The sequence below is a fragment of the Heloderma suspectum genome, chromosome 3 (assembly GCF_057233095.1).
Source record: "Heloderma suspectum isolate Gila_16-S chromosome 3, 16-S_ref, whole genome shotgun sequence".
In the NCBI taxonomy this organism is placed as follows: domain Eukaryota; kingdom Metazoa; phylum Chordata; class Lepidosauria; order Squamata; family Helodermatidae; genus Heloderma; species Heloderma suspectum.
Genome location: NC_139460.1, coordinates 315,798,105 through 315,814,477, shown reverse-complemented (window position 1 = coordinate 315,814,477; position 16,373 = coordinate 315,798,105). Strand labels below are relative to the sequence as shown.

Here is a 16,373-nt window from a genome sequence, read left to right as displayed (position 1 = left end):
TTCAAGAAAATTGGAGATCTCAAGGGAACGTTTTGTGCAAAGACGGGCATGATAAAGGACAAAGAAGGCAGGGACCTAACAGAAGCAGATGAGATTAAGAAGAGGTGGCAAGAATATACAGAAGAACTATACAGGAAAGATCTGAATGTCCCTGATAGCCATGATAGTGCGGTCACTGAACTTGAGCCGGACATCCTAGAGAGTGAAGTCAAGTGGGCCTTAGGAAGCATTAGTAACAACAAAGCTAGCGGAGATGACAGCATTCCAGCCGAGCTATTTAAAATCCTAAAAGATGATGCTGTTAAAGTGCTGCACTCAATATGCCAACAAATCTGGAACACTCAACAGTGGCCACAAGACTGGAAAAGGTCAGTTTACATTCCAATTCCAAAGAAGGGCAACGCCAAAGAGTGTTCAGACTACCGCACAATTGCGCTCATTTCACATGCCAGCAAGGTGATGCTCAAAATCCTACAAGCTAGGCTTCAGCAGTATGCGAGCCGAGAACTACCGGAAGTACAAGCTGGGTTTCGAAGAGGCAGAGGAACTAGAGATCAAATCGCCAACATTCGCTGCATCATGGAGAAAGCAAGAGAATTCCAGAAAAACGTCTATTTCTGCTTCATTGACTACGCTAAAGCCTTTGATTGTGTGGATCACAACAAACTGTGGCAAATTCTGAAAGTGATGGGAGTACCAGACCACCTTACCTGTCTCCTGAGAAACCTGTACGAGGGTCAAGAAGCAACAGTAAGAACCAGACATGGAACAACCGACTGGTTCAAAATTGGGAAAGGAGTACGACAAGGCTGCATATTGTCACCCTGCTTATTTAACTGATATGCAGAGTACATCATGAGAAATGCCGGGTTGGATGAATCAGAGGTCGGAATTAAGATTGCCGGGAGAATTATCAACAACCTCCGATATGCAGACGATACCACCCTAATGGCAGAAAGCGAAGAGGATCTCAAGAGCCTCTTGTTGAGGGTGAAAGAGGAGAGTGCAAAAGCTGGTTTGAAACTCAACATTAAAAAAACGAAGATCATGGCATCTGGCCCCATCACTTCCTGGCATATAGAAGGGGAAGAAATGGAAGCAGTGACAGATTTTACTTTCTTGGGCTCCAAGATCACCGCGGATGGTGACTGTAGCCATGAAATTAAAAGACGCTTGCTCCTTGGGAGGAAAGCTATGGCCAACCTAGACAGCATAGTAAGAAGCAGAGACATCACCTTGCCGACAAAGGTCCGTCTAATCAAAGCTATGGTTTTCCCAGTAGTAACGTATGGCTGTGAGAGCTGGACTATAAGGAAGGCTGAGCGCCGAAGAATTGATGCTTTCGAACTGTGGTGCTGGAGAAGACTCTTACGAGTCCCCTGGACTGCAAGGAGGTCAAATCAGTCCATCCTAAAGGAAATCAACCCTGAGTGCTCATTGGAAGGACAGATCCTGAAGCTGAAGCTCAAGTATTTTGGCCACCTAATGCGAAGAGAAAACTCCCTGGAAAAGACCCTGATGCTGGGAAAGACTGAAGGCAAAAGGAGAAGGGGACGGCAGAGGATGAGATGGCTAGATAGCATCACGGATGCAATGAATATGAACTTGAGCACGCTCCGGGAGAGAGCGCAGGACAGGAAGGCCTGGCGTGCTATGGTCCATGGGGTCACGAAGAGTCGGACACGACTGAACGACTGAACAACAACAACAACACCAGAACATTTTGTTGTTACACTTCCCCATTTACAAATATATAGACCGAGCTAGTACCAGACAAACAACCTTTCCTGTTAGACTTACACTGTTGGAAGAGAGGAGATTAAAACCACGAAACAGGCAGATGACCGGGTGGGGGTGGAAATGAGCAGTAGAATCCCTCATTGCAGGTCAGCAACTTAAGCACAGCTGCTCCCTCCTCTATTACAACTGGAACTTGAGGTGAGCAACCCCCAAACGTGGCGTGTGAGTGAGTGAAGGAAACCTTGGGCCAGTGCTACTTCTGCTCTCTCAGCCTAGCCTACCATAGAAGATTGTTGCAGGGATAAGGAAGGATGGAACTGTGCAAGCCACCCTGAGCATTTTGGAGGAAGGAAAATATAAAAATGGTAAAATCAATACGCAAGTGAAACGAATCGTGATGGGAGAGGAAAGCTTTACTCGGATGTTTGTGTGCGTGTGTATATCTATCTACGTGTGTGTGTAAGAGATACACACACACACACACACACGTACTGGTTTCATCCTTCAAGGCGGCCTAAAAATAACTGTAAATACATAAATAAAACACTGCGCGCACTCGTACCTATATATCTTGAAGCCACTATGTACATTCAGAACTTGCTAAGCTAACTAGAGTTCTACCTTTTTGTTTGTGTGTCTCCCCCCCCCCAAAAAAAAAAAAAAAAATGGTTCGCAGAAAACAAATCCGCCCCCTCACGCCGCTGAGGAGAACCTCCCTCCCTCCTGCCGAAAGTGCCGCCAGGCCTGCAGCGCGCGCGCCTCTGCCGCTTCTCACCTCGGCCGGGGGGGGGGGGGGAGGAGGCGTTGCTGTTTTACGACAAGCTCGGGGCCTCTGTTCGCTTTACGGCAGGGCTTCTGAGGAGAGAGGGAAGGGCGGCCGGGGTCGTGCGCTCCGAGGCTGGGCCCGGCTCGTGTCGGCTCGAGCAGATTCTCCCCCCCCCCCCGATACCCCACGCCCCATTCTCCTCACACGCGTCGGCGGAGGCGCACGGGAGCCATGGTGAGTGTGCGGGAGAACTGCCGCGCCCTTGGTTCTCCTTGTACTGTAGCAGGCGGTCAGCCCCTGCCAGGCGGGGGGTCCGGGGTGGGCTCGTGAGGCTGCGGCAGCCTGTCGCTTCTCCCTCGCAGTTCGCCCTTTCCGCGGGAGAACCCTTCCTGCCTCGTTGAGGAGAACGGGTGATGGCCGTCTTACCGACACGTGTGCGCGCGTGCATAATGTGCCCTTCCAGTTTGAGGAGCTGGGAGCGGAGAGCATGCCCACCCGTACACGCACGATATTACACGGAAGTAAGCCGCACCATGCAGTGTAGCTTACTCCTACATGACTTCGCCTAGGACTGGAGCCTTGCAGCTCAATACCGTGCGCATGTTTACTCAGCAGTGAATCCCCATTAAGGCTAGTGAGACTTTACTGCCAAGTAAGTATGCACAAGATTGCAGCTGTAGTCTGGAGTAGTGCGGATCTGGATTAATAGTCGCCACTGTGCCTTCCCGTTTATAATGGTCAAACTAGATTAATAACACACTAGCTGTTTTGTTTAGAAGTGTCGCCCATCTTTCTTAAATTTCCCTGTTGCTCTGAGAAAGAGAGGGAGTTAGGATTTCCCATCTTTATAATACTTGCTGGAAGATTAAAATTATAATTAATAAATAAAATAATGCGTTATCATGAGCATACACTCTATGAAGAAAGAAGGAGCAAATATTATGTCTAGGCACGATCGTGTTTGTCTAAAGAATGTCATTGGCTATTAGTCATGCTAGCTAAACGGAATCTCCTTATTCATAGGCATTGTCTCTTTTGAGTGCCACATTTTGAGGTGGAAGGCGCCTGGTCATACCTTTTTCAATCTGGTCATTCTATGGTCACAGTATCATTTAACATAGATTTTGTTCACCTTTAGCCACAAGTTTTGTCCATATGAACTGTTTGAGAGTGTCCTGGGGCATCTGGCTTGCCACAATTGGAAATAGTTTTTCTAATCTGTAAAGGTGATTGTTATTTTCTTAAAGAGTGGAAAAGGCTCTGAAAACAGGTGATCAAGGGGCTGAAGCAACTCCCCTATGAGGAAAGGTTACAACATTTGGGGTTCTTTACCTTAGAAAAAAAGGCGAGTAAAGGGGGAGGGACATGATAGCAGTGTATTAAATTATGCAGGGTGTGAAGAAAGTGGATAGGGAGAAGTTTTTCAGGGTTATCCAGCGAAGCTGAATGGTGGGAGACTCAGGACAGTTACAAGGAAGTATTCTTCACACAGTGCATAATTAAACTATGGGATTTACTTTCACAAGATATAGTGATGGCCACCAACCTGGTTGGCTTTAAAAGGGGATTAGACAGATTCATGGACGATAAGGCTGTCAGTGATGGTCATGTATTATTTTCAGTATCATAGGCAGTATGCCTCTCAGTACCAATTGCTGTAGAACACAAGCAGGAAAGTGTTGTTGAGCTTATATCCTGCTTGTGGGCTTCCCATAAGCATCTGGTATGGCCATTGTGGAAACAGACTGCTGGGCTAGACAAATCTAAGGTCTCATCCATCATGGCTCTTGTTATGTTCTTAAATATTCAGTCACACAGATCTTAACCTGATAGAACTACTACCTCTCTAGATATAGATTTGTTGAATTCAGGTGCATCATCCGCTTGAGACTTCAGTAGTTTGGTCAGGTACAAGATGAGGGCAAAAAGTTCAAGATCGGTGGAAAAACCCAAAATGGCAGTGCTTGAACAATCCCATGAAGTCATTTTATTCTAGCCATAATGACAGTATTAAATAAAAATAGAAGCCTCATGTATGCAGTGTGAGTTGAAATAATGGGAGCAGGGAAGAAACCCATCCCACCATCATTCAGACACTATTCTATCTTTTATATGCTCCTGTAGCTGCACAAGAGCTGCATTTCCATGATGCACTCCCATTACCAGAGCTGCCTCTGAATGATATAACCATGGTGGTGGTGATTATCAAATAGGTCTTTCCCACAGAATTGGTACTTGAAGTCATTCAGCTGCATGTGAGAGCATCATGGAAAAGCAGTTCCAACACAGCTACAAAAACGTATAAAGGAAACCTACATGTGCAAAACATATGATTAAAGGCTAACAAAATCTATGTTAAATGATATTGAATATGTGACCATAGAATGACCAGACTGAAAAAGGTATGACCAGGTGCCACCTCAAAATCAGTAATTTTGTTTTAGTAATTGCACATATCTATGCTGCATGATTTCTTTTCTACCCTTAGAATACCTGTTGACAGTATGCTGTGTGTGGTTTCAAATGCAAGAAGAAGTTGAAAGTTACCAGTTAAGGCTCTCTGTAATGTGTGATCAATCTGCATCCCATCCATTTTAGTTCAGGTTATTGTTTTTCTTTTTATATCTCAAACCATCTGAGTCCAATAGTACCTATACTCAGTGTACAGAAATGATTACTTTTTCATTTTATGGTATTGCTTCCCCCTGCCCTTTTTATTTTTTAGGCTAGTACTATGATAGCCGTTGGTCTGACAATTGCTGCTGCTGGATACGTAGGTTTGTATTTGGATTGCATGCTTTATTTCTGACTACTTTTAGTAGTGTTACAGTGTAAATTGATAGTATCATTACAGTCCAGGCCTGGGTAGCACGTTAGTCTCCAAGGGCTACACAGGATAGCTTTCATGACTAGAAAGGCAGTGGATAATTATATATTTTTAGTGGTATGTTGTGGAATTCTTCTCTCCTTTTTTGGAGAAATCTTACAAGTACCAAATTATTTTATACATTTCCGTTTCTATCACATCCTTTATTGCGAGCTCAGTTTGGGTACCTCATTATTTAGGAATAGCAGGTGTATTGTACTAAATCTAAAACTATGTTTGCCCTAAATTAGTGTTTCTCAAACTCTTTGAACTTGGGCTTCCTACTAAATGTAATCTGTGTTCCAGTACACAAAGGTGAGTGTGTGGAGATTCTCACATACAATGGAATACAGGTGGCTCCTGTACATGAAAATCTGTGACTTGTGGCAAATTGCTATTAAAGATTATATTGTTTATTTATGTATTTATTTGTGATATTTATATACCGCTAAATATAATAAAATCCTTAAGCAGTTCACATATAAATGTTAAAATCACAACATTAAATATTAAAAACATAACATTCCAATTACAATAAAAACAATACAAAGGGCAGTACGATGAAGCAGCATGATTAATTTAATTGCAATCCAGGGAAAACCTGGGTGAACAAGTGCACTTTCAGGAGGCGTTTGAAAGATGCCACATTTTTCACCTCCCGAACTGCACAGGAGGGTTTCCAAATGGTGGGTGCCCCTACCCAGAAGGCCCGCCATAAAGGTATTGCGTGGTGACATTCCATTAATTTCAGAATGACCAGCAAAGCCTCCACTGATGCTCCTAAAGGTCAGCTGGGTGTGTGTGTGTGTGTGTGTGTGTGTGAAGGCAGTCTGCTAGGTATCCTGGTCCCTAGTTATTTAGGGCTTTGTATGACAATAACATAACTTTGTATGTGGCTCAGTAGCTAATAGGCAGTCAGTGCATTCTTTTAACACATGTGTTATATGAGCATTGCTGGGTGTCCCTAGCTGCTGCATTCTGCACTAGCTGTAGCTTCTGAACCATGCACAGGGGCAACCTTACATAGAGCGCATTGTAGTAGTCTAATTGTGAAGTTACCAGTCTGTGACTAGGCTATCTCTATCCAGGAACAGGCATAGTTGGCATACCAACCAAAGTTGGTAATGGGCACTCCGGGCCACTGACATCACCTGGGCCTCCAGTGACAAAGATGGATCCAGGGGCACCCCCAGACTACATTCCTGCTCCTTCAGAGGGAGTGCAACCCCATATAGAACAGGCGAACAGCCCAATTACCGGACCTGGGAACTGCCAACCCGTAGGGTTTCTATCTTACCAGGATTCAGCTTCAGTTTATTAGCCCTCATCCAAGCCATAACTGCATCCAGTCACTGTTTCAGAACGTGCATGGCCTCTCCTGATTCAGGTGTCATAGAGAAATAGAGCTGGGTGTCATCAGCGTACAGGTGACACCTTGCCCCAAATCTCTTATTAACAGGTGTATTACCCCTTTTCTTCAACTTGTCACCCTTGCTTTCTTGCCTGATAGCAGGCCTCGTAGGGATTGACTTAACTGACAGAAATTTAGCAATTAATTTCTCTTAACTATTACATGCAGAGTTTCTGTTCAGGTTCTTGGAGCAACAAAGGAGAGTGGATGCCCTATCTACCACTCCTGACAGCAGAGGGCAACTCCCAGTCTCCCAGCATCACCCCACGGGATCCTGATCTGACAGTTTGAGAATCTTGCATTTAAATCATATCACCCTTGCTTGATTCTGATATTACAAGTGTCTATGGTTTTAATTTTTTTCTTGAAGCTGCTGGCACTTTAATGACCTTCCAGAAGAAGGGAATTCTGTAGAAGAGCAGCTACCTTTGTTTTGCAGAATCATAGTGCATAGAAAGTATTTTCAGAGAAGTGCTCCCTGCGTAGTATTAGAAATTGTAAGCATGTGGGAAGATGCAATCTCTCAAGTATAGGGTATGATTCATTATTTTGCACAAGAAGATATTTCACTTATTTGTGAAACAATCCTAAATGGTCTTGATTCCATATATCTCAAGATCATTAAAGTTAATTTGGGCTTCCCTTTGCTGGTTTTCTGAAGTTTTACAGTACACTGTCATTCCCGTCTCAAGTTTTATCTCTACAATTAGAGTAGTAGAATGTAAACAAAAATAAGACTTGATTTTGAAAGGCCTTTAGGGTAATAGAAAAATTGGTTGAGGGCTCTACATGGCCCAACAGCTGCATGTAGCCCATCCTTGATTTTAATAATCTGGAGGCTCTAAGGATGGGGAAAACATTAGAGGGATGAATTGGCCCAGGAAGCTGTAGAGATTCCTGTGTGTTTATGGTTTGATTGAGGAATATTAGAGTCTTCAAAAGTAGTGTGTGAATTCAGGAGATCCAGGTTATAGTCCCCACTTGGCTATGAAGTTCACTGAGTGACTTTGGGCCACTCACTGACTCTCAGCCTAACCCACCTCGCAGGGTTGTTGTGAGGATAAAATGGAGAGAAGGAAGAACATGTAAGCCACCTTGGGTTCCTTAAAAGAGGAAAAATGGCAGGATATAAATGTGATAATAAGTTCAAGAAGTATACATGTATCTGTGCAAGAGCTATAGGAAGACGATTCAGATCTGCTCCTCATGCTATGGTTGCCATAAGCACTCCTACAGAGTTTCCAGGAAGAAGCAGCAAATTATAGGCTGGGAATAGGGAGAAATTACTATACCTATGTCTGCACCCTCTTCAGCCTATTGCACCAGTAGGAAGCCAGCCTCTGGAGGCACTGCATCTCGTCCAATCTCTCCTGGGCATGCAGTGCTGGCCAGCTGCGCCAGAAGAACCTGCAGATCAGTCTCTAAGTAGCTGAATTGGAATTCTTCCCTTTCTTCGAGGTCGTTATGCACTGCAAGCAATGAAGCAAATGGAGCCACAAGTAAAGCAAGCTCTTCAGTCACTGCCAAAAGCTGTGAGTTTGTTTTATTCAATTTTCTTTTGCAGCAAGAGTATTTTTTTCTTTCCTTGCCGTAGCCCTTTATGTGACAGTGGGCTAAAGCAGCTCACTAACGAAGGATTGTGTGATTCTTATGCTTTAACATAATCCTACATTTGTCCATCACAAACCACACTTGGCAATTAGAAGATATGAAAATCAGGCATATATGCATTTGTTCGCTCTGTTTTGTAGAAATATTTTTACTCTTGAACTAGGAAAGAAGGGTTGGGTGTCATAATCTGAGGTGACGGGGAGGGCATTATTTATTGATTTGATTGGTACCCCACCTTTCTACCAAGAAAATGGCACTCAAGGCGGCTAATTCTACTCCATTAGGAGTGGAAAGGCTGATTTACCCAGTATTGTAGAATGCTCTTTGGCACAAGTACAGTGGTCTGGATTTTAAGTCCTCTCGCAAATTGGTGGTAACTTTGTTTAACACTTTTTAAATACCAATTTATCTTATTACAGACCTTCAGTGGTTATTACAGAGGAGGATTCGAACCCAAAATGAGCAGGCGAGAAGCTGCTTTAATATTAGGAGTGAGGTAAAAAAACACAAAAAACAATTTCAAGTTTAAGGGGCCCATTTTCCAAATATGCAGGACCCAACAGGTCCTAGTGACCTTCCTTTTTACTGGGCTTTGGTATGTTAAATTTAGGACATACCTAATGTCCTAGTATGTTAACATAATACGTTAATAGTATGTTAACATAATTATGTTGACATAATTTAACATACCTAAATTTGGTGTGTTAAATTTAGGACTTGTATAGTTGAAGAGCAGGAAACATTCCAGTCTGTATAACTTTATGTAGAAGTTACGTAACTTTATGTAGACAATTACCATGTGCTTTTTCTATACTTCACTCTGTCTGAAGTAAGTGCTGTAACTTGGGTCAGACCACAACAGCCACCCTTAATATCAGTACTGCTAATGACAAGGGTCCCTGAATTAGTATTTTGACTGAGTCCAAGGTGGGTGGTAAATCTTCAGAACCCCTCAGCTTGATCATTTGAATTTTGCCATCTACAGAGCTCTCAGGCAAATGAGTTGGGGAGAGGTGTGGGTGATTGTGAGGAATTGACCTTTCACTGTGCAGTACATGAGCAAGAGAGAATGAATATCTTTATCTGTCCACATTGTTGCAGACTAATCAAGTAGAATTGGCTATTTATTTGTATCTGCTGCTAGAATTGTCGAAATATTTATTGTGTAGCTTGCAAATTCTTGGTTACAGACTGCAAGAATGCTGTATAATTTTTCCCATTAATAGTCATGCTGCAATGTCTGATGTGAGTGGGCTTACAGTCATGTGAAAAAGAAAGTACACCCTCTTTGAGTTTTATGGTTTTACGTATCAGGACATAATAAAAATCATCTGGTCCTTAGCAGGTCTTAAAATTCGGTAAATACAACCTCAGATGAACAACAACACATGACATATTACACCGTGTCATTATTTATTTTACAGAAATAAAGCCAAAATGGAGAAGCCATGTGTGAAAAACTAAGTACACCTTATGATTCAGTAGCTTGTAGAACCACCTTTAGCAGCAATAACTTGAAGTAATAATTTTCTGTATGATTTTATCAGCCTCTCACATCATTGTGGAGGAATTTTGGCCTACTCTTCTTTACATCATTGCTTCAGTTCATTGAGGTTTGCAGGCATTTGTTTATGCACAGCTCTCTTAAGGTCCCACCACAGCATTTCAATCGGGTTGAGATCTGGACTTTAACTGGGCCATTGCAACACCTTGATTCTTTTCTTTTTCAGCCATTCTGTTGTAGATTTGCTGGTGTGCTTGGGATCATTGTCCTGTTGCATGACCCAATTTCGGCCAAGCTTTAGCTGTCGAACAGATGGCCTCACATTTGACTCTAGAATGCTTTGGTATACAGAGGAGGTCATGGTCAACTCAATGACTGCAAGGTGCCCAGGTCCTGTGGCTGCAAAACAAACCCAAATCATCACCCCTCCACCACCGTGCTTGACAGTTGGTATGAGATGTTTGTGCTGATATGCTGTGTTTGGTTTTCGCCAAATGTGGCGCTGTGCATTATGGCCAAACATCTCCGCTTTGGTCTTGCCCGTCCAAAGGACATTGTTCCAGAAGTCTTGTGATTTGTTCAGATGCACCTTTGCAAACCTAAGCCATGCTGCCATGTTCTTTTTAGAGAGAAGAGGATTTCTTCTGGCAACCCTTCCAAACAAACCATACTTGTTCAGTCTTTTTCTAATTGTACTGTCATGAACTTCAACATTTAACATGCTAACTGAGGCCTGTAGAGTCTGCGATGTAACTCTTAGATGTTTTGCAATTTCTCTGAGCATTGCATGGTCTGCCCTTGGGGTGAATTTGCTGGGACGTCCACTCCTGGGAAGATTGGCAATTGTCTTGAATGTTTTCCACTTGTGAATAATCTTCCTCACTGTAGAATGATCGACTTTAAATTGTTTGGAAATGGCCTAACAACCCTTCCCAGACTGATGGGCAGCAGCAATTGCTTCTCTAAGATCCTTGCTGATGTCTTTACTCTTTGGTGTTGTGTTAACACACACCTGAATGCTCAAGACCAGCAAACTCCTGAGACTTCAGCTTTTATAGAGGCGGTCACACTTGCTGATGATCCATTAATCAAGGGTGTTTGATTAGCAGCACCTGGCTGCTACTTAGCCTCTTCATACCCATGGAAGCAGTAAGGGTGTACTTAGTTTTTCACACATGGCTTCTCCATTTTGGCTTTATTTCTGTAAAATAAATAATGACATGGTGTAATATGTCATATGTTGTTGTTCATCTGAGGTTGTATTTACCGAATTTTAAGACCTGCTAAGGACCAGATGATACTCATTATGTTCTGATACGTAAAACCATAGAACTCAAAGAGGGTGTACGTTTTTTACATGACTGTAGGTAATGCTAGTGGGGATGGGGAATCTATCTCTATCACCCAAAGAAGCAGCTCAGCCCTGACACAGATAGAACTATCCAAAGGTAGCTATTTTTTCACATAAGCTTTTGAAGATGGAATTGATCTTCATCTTTTTTTTAAACTATTAGTCCTACAGCTAATAAAGGAAAAATCAGAGAAGCTCACAGACGAATCATGCTTCTGAATCATCCTGACAAAGGTAAATCATATCAGAAAAAACAAGTTCTCTTTGACATGAATGTACTAAAACATTCCCCCTGCTCATCTAGAATAGGGCTATGCTATGGGGCCAGACAAGAAGCCATTAGGGGGTGGCTTCGACCCTGGGCTTTACTTTCCTAGCCCTGCATAGTTCTTTTGAAGGCCATGCAAATGTAGAGCTAAGGGAAAAGTTTTGGGGTTTTCTGATAAGTCTGGAAAGGCCTCCTTATTTTCAGTACCATTGTTATACGGTCAGGTACTTTGGGTAGCAAGCAGTATCCAGTGCAACACTACCACTAACATAAATTACATCACGCTAACGTATATGAGCTCTAGCATTCTAATAGCATTCCCTGGCGTGACAAGTTTCCCAGAAAACCCATTGCACCAGCAAACGCTATTGGTGTTGCACTAGAGGTCATTTATGCTAGCACAATGTAATTTACATTAGCAGTAGTATCGCATTGGATACTACCCATTTTTTTTACATGATAAAATGTCTTGACAGAAGGGATTTTGTCATTCTGAGTGTTTTCCCTATGCCTAACACTCCAAAATATTTTTTATTTGAATAGTCATACATAAATGTATAGTGCATGTGCCAAAAGGATGGGACAAATATTCCTTTTCGTGGAGTATGACATCCATATTTTCCTCTTTGCTAGGTGGGTCTCCATATGTTGCGGCCAAAATCAATGAAGCTAAAGACTTACTGGAAGGTCAAGCTAAGAAGTGAAAACACATCACCTGATCAATGACTTAAGAGTATATTTTTAAAAAATCACCCAAAGACATCAACAAAAGATGAGCATATGATATGTACCAAGATGAATTTCTTGTTCCAGTGGCAGTCATATGCCCCTTTGATTATTTTCAGAATTGAATCTTAAATACAACTTCCAGTAAAAGAGTAAAGAAGGTGTGGGGCAGTGGGTTGATTCATGCTAAGATATGTGCAGGCTTTCCAAAGTATTGGCCAGTTTGATTAATCAGATGCTGGTGTCTGAATTTCATGCTGCCATGATTTAGGCTGTCAACAATAGCAAGATAATGCTGACATCCATGACTGGGTCAACAACACCTGTTTGAGTTTTATCATGTGACGTTTTCCTCATCAGGTAAAGTGTGGACAGTGGTATGAATCATCTTATCATGGACCTCCTATCTAGCATACTCCAATTTGATCCTTTCAGCATTTTTATAATTGTCATGGTTTCTGAGCAATAAAATTGTTAAAGTAATCTCAGATTAGCCAAAACCAGGCTTGTGACAAGATATTCACTTTTCCCATTGGTCTCCCAAGCAGCAGCTGGGGATACAGACTAAGTTGGTCAACTCAGCATTCTTGTGCAGCCTTTAAAGCAAGGAAGGAGAATGTCTGGCCCATACAGCCTCCCTGGATTCCTCTAGGCTCATCCCTTGGAGGAATCCCTGTTGGGATCTCTGATCGGAAATAACAGTGGAGATTCCCCCTCCCAATTGGGATGGCACTGGCTCCTCCCAGTGCTGGCCAAGTCCCTCTCTCAGCATGGAAAAAGGGCGGGGGCAGTGTTAATAGGTGAGGGGCAATTTGGCCCCTCCTGCTTTAAAGTATACACTTTCAACTGACTCAAAGTACTGTGCATTCTTTACACCAAGAAAAGCTTTATAATCTGAACGATGTTCTCTGCTCTCACATGATCTCAGTTTTGAACATGAAACTTTTAATGAACGCAAGGGGAAAGGAGCAGGAATAAGGCAGCCATAGACAGAGTGAAGTACTACAACTTACTGAATAAGGCCTCCCCCATTAGAAAGTTTACCTTTAAAACTATGCTAGAAACATTTGCCTTTAAATTCAAACTACCATGTTCTATAGTTGTACAAGTCCTGTAGAGAAATACAACTGAGTTTAATTCTTGTATAGATACTTATCCTGCTCTGTTATGGCAAGTCTAGTTTACAGATTTCAGTCCTTATTTTCATATATGCCACAAATTCAAGCTCATACTAGATTGCACAGTTCATTCCTAAAGGCAGCAGACATTCCCCTAGTATTGTGCTGTGAACAAGGCAGCTGTTGGACTGATGCAGAAAAGAACTTGTGGTGTCTAGGTATCCCAGGGCAAGATTTTTAGTGATGGTATTACTGTTACCCCCCCTCTTCAGCTGAAAAGGCTCTCAGAGCAACTTAGAAAGATCAGAAACAGGATAGTCCCTGCCTGCAGGCTTACAGTCTAAAAGACTCGTGAGAAAAGGGAGTGGGTAGGAAAAGGAAAACAGCACATGTGTAGTAGATGCTGTGTTACAAAGTTCAGAAGGTCACTGAGTTGGATCTAAGTACAATGGAAGGGCTACTGCTTCTCCCTCTGGTAGCCTCAGCGATGGCAGTTTGTAGCTGGAGAGAGGGTTCTCAGCTGGAGCAGAATCCAGGCATGAGAGAAAAAGGTGCTTCTTCTTCTGGAGGGCTGTAGTCTCTCAGCTAGACAAGCTTGAACATCCACATCAGTAAGCATTTGTTAAGGGCGGGGAGCTGCCTTGGTTTCACTTCTGCTTAAACATTAAACTAAAACCACCCAAGAATACCCACGTATCAGTTGTTCCTACCAGCCATAGAAGGGGTGAAGTGAAGAAACTGTTCAACAGCAAAGGCAAGGAAGCAATCTGATTCCACTCATTTGCTCTAGTTTAGTGATTGTGGATAAAGATTTTTAATCATATGAGAGGAGGAATGGGCTGTATGGGAAACATGTCCACATTGACAGGATAACACATGGAACTAAATATGTTATCCCATTCAGATGCAAGATAGCTTGCTCTTGTTCCGTTTCCTGCATATGGACAATTGTCTTAGCGTGCACAAACAAGCATGCAAGTAACTCAAGGCTGTTCACCTTAATTATAGGTGAAAATCTTTTCCCCCTAAGGTACAGATTGCTTTTAGGATCAAACTAGACAATATAGCAGAAAATCTGAGAGTGGATCTCCAGTTATTGTTTTTAAACAATATTTCAAATCAGAGGAAACCTGCTTGGGGCAAAGGTTTAACTATTCCCTACTAATCTAAATTGCCCCCTGCTGCAGCTGTTTTCCCCCATGTGATAAATAGCTGCTGCGCTGCAGGGAGGAAGGAAGCATTTAGATCAGGATATTGGTATGGGGAAGGAATTCCTCCTTGCAGCATTTGAACGTTTAAGAAAACAAAGGGCAATCTAATCACAAATTTGCTATCGCACCTCATTTGACCCCACAGTGGTAGTAGCCATGTCAAATAGCACTTTGATTTTAAATCTTTAAAAGATTAATGACTGTGGCAAGTACTTAAGGATCAACCAATGGAAGATCAAAGTTTATTTATTTTTCTACCAGCATACAAAAAACATATTGCACATCAAACAACCAAAACAAAAATAAAAATACTCTAAGGACTAACGTATGTAGTTTATACAGAATAAACTTTCTGGAAATTGATCTTTTCAGTAGTACTGGTTATGTCTTAATGGACATGACTAATTCAGCTTAAGTGTTTTGACTAAAGCTATGTTTGATTTTTAAATACTGTACAGTTTAATAAATAAATCAAACAAAGCCTCAATGTAGAACAGTCGCTGCCAATGTCACCCAATATCCCTGCAGATTGAGAATTTAATAAATGTATTCCAGTGGTCTGCAGTTTTCCCCCACTACATACAGCATTTAAAAAACATGTATTAAAACAGACCAGTTTCCAGACTAAACTAATGGAGAAATTACAATTCAGTGCAAAATATTTTAGACTGCATTTTTTCTAGTTTTCCTCAGGTGAAGAAGTGGTTGCATATTATTAAAAATGTAACAAAAGCAGCTAATGCTTTCATAAAGAAGGTTACGTTAGGGATCCCCCCACATCTCTGCCATATTTTGAAAACAAAATAACATTTCCTATAGCCAGCAATTTGTTTTTATTTAAATGTTACATTTACTATTCTCAAGGCACATCTGATGATATTTATAACACAGTAGGTGTCAAGGTATGTTCAACATTGGATTTCTTCAGGATCCCTCCCCATTCTGTTTTCCAAAATGGAGGAACTGAAAGTGCGGTGTCACAACTCGCGATCCATATTCTATCTTTGGCAAGCTTATACAAGCACTATTGTAAAATGTAATGTAAAAGAACTGTAAACTAGGAACTCTTGTTTATGAAACACCATTCAACACCGCTTCTTCCTGTTTATTTCTATCTTCTTGTACAGTAATAGGCCTTTCTTCAGGACCATGCTGCAGCTTTAATGGTTCAGTCCCAGAAACAACTGCAGGGCCATTTATGGCCTTTTCAGGAAGGCCAACTTCTTCAATCACATCTTTTGCCTTTTAAAGAAGAAGGCAATATTTAGTGACAGAGCCACTTGCAAATTATTATAGCATAAGCTTATACTTTCCCTTATTTCCAAATTCAGGCACTGCAAGAAAATCTACAGACAGTATCAAATTCCCAGAGGGGTAGCTATGTTAAAAACACATTTTAAATACAATAGTTAATATTTTTACATCCAGTCATCTATGTTCTACCTACAAAGTCTGCTCATCAAGTTTATCTTTAAGTTCTGAGGCACTCCTTTTAAAATCCTATTAAAATAATTGTTACATAAGGCAATTTGATACTATATATGAATTATTACGTATGAGGAAGCGAAGGTGTAGCCAGTTGACCTCCATTCTTACACAATGTAGGTGGAAATATGTGATCAGGATAAATTGTATATATTTAACCAAGATACTTTTGCCAAAATTCACCAATAGTAAAATGGTGGCATGCCGTCATTCTTCCTCACACGAACCCCCTAGAGGCAATATGCTGGCAAAACTTTGTCAACACATAGGGATGGATTTAGTAATCTATATGGTCCTAGCAGTGAAACCCCTACAC

The 16,373-nt window shown here is 41.8% G+C and overlaps 2 protein-coding genes across 6 annotated transcripts in view; one reads left to right on the top strand and one right to left on the bottom strand.

Annotated features, from left to right (window-relative positions):
* The first annotated feature begins 2,583 nt into the window (after positions 1-2,583).
* On the top strand, positions 2,584-15,201 carry DNAJC19 (DnaJ heat shock protein family (Hsp40) member C19). 2 transcript variants are annotated; one of them, XM_084847573.1, is made up of 7 exons: positions 2,584-2,740; positions 4,995-5,109; positions 5,232-5,283; positions 8,242-8,315; positions 8,814-8,890; positions 11,413-11,483; positions 12,151-15,201. In XM_084847573.1, exons 3-7 carry the CDS (start codon positions 5,241-5,243, stop codon positions 12,219-12,221), a joined length of 336 nt encoding a protein of 111 aa, XP_084703699.1. In that variant the 5' UTR covers positions 2,584-2,740; positions 4,995-5,109; positions 5,232-5,240; the 3' UTR covers positions 12,222-15,201. The 2 variants fall into 2 exon arrangements, with proteins under 2 accessions (XP_084703699.1, XP_084703698.1); XM_084847572.1 differs by lacking the exon at positions 4,995-5,109 and having other exon boundaries at positions 12,151-14,700.
* Positions 14,786-16,373, bottom strand: part of FXR1 (FMR1 autosomal homolog 1) — a 56,384-nt gene continuing 54,796 nt past the window's right edge. For all 4 annotated transcript variants that reach the window (XM_084847570.1, XM_084847571.1, XM_084847568.1 and 1 more), the window contains one exon: positions 14,786-15,814. In XM_084847570.1, the coding sequence (XP_084703696.1) occupies positions 15,644-15,814 (171 nt within the window). In that variant the 3' untranslated portion in view covers positions 14,786-15,643. The remainder of the gene's footprint in view (positions 15,815-16,373) is intronic.

Bases quoted from the DNA above. Each gene is read 5' to 3' on its own strand.
- DNAJC19 (XM_084847572.1), top strand. The intron at 8,891-11,412 runs GTAAAAAAACAC...TTAAACTATTAG, and splicing joins GCTTTAATATTAGGAGTGAG to TCCTACAGCTAATAAAGGAA. The intron at 11,484-12,150 runs GTAAATCATATC...CCTCTTTGCTAG, and splicing joins TCTGAATCATCCTGACAAAG to GTGGGTCTCCATATGTTGCG.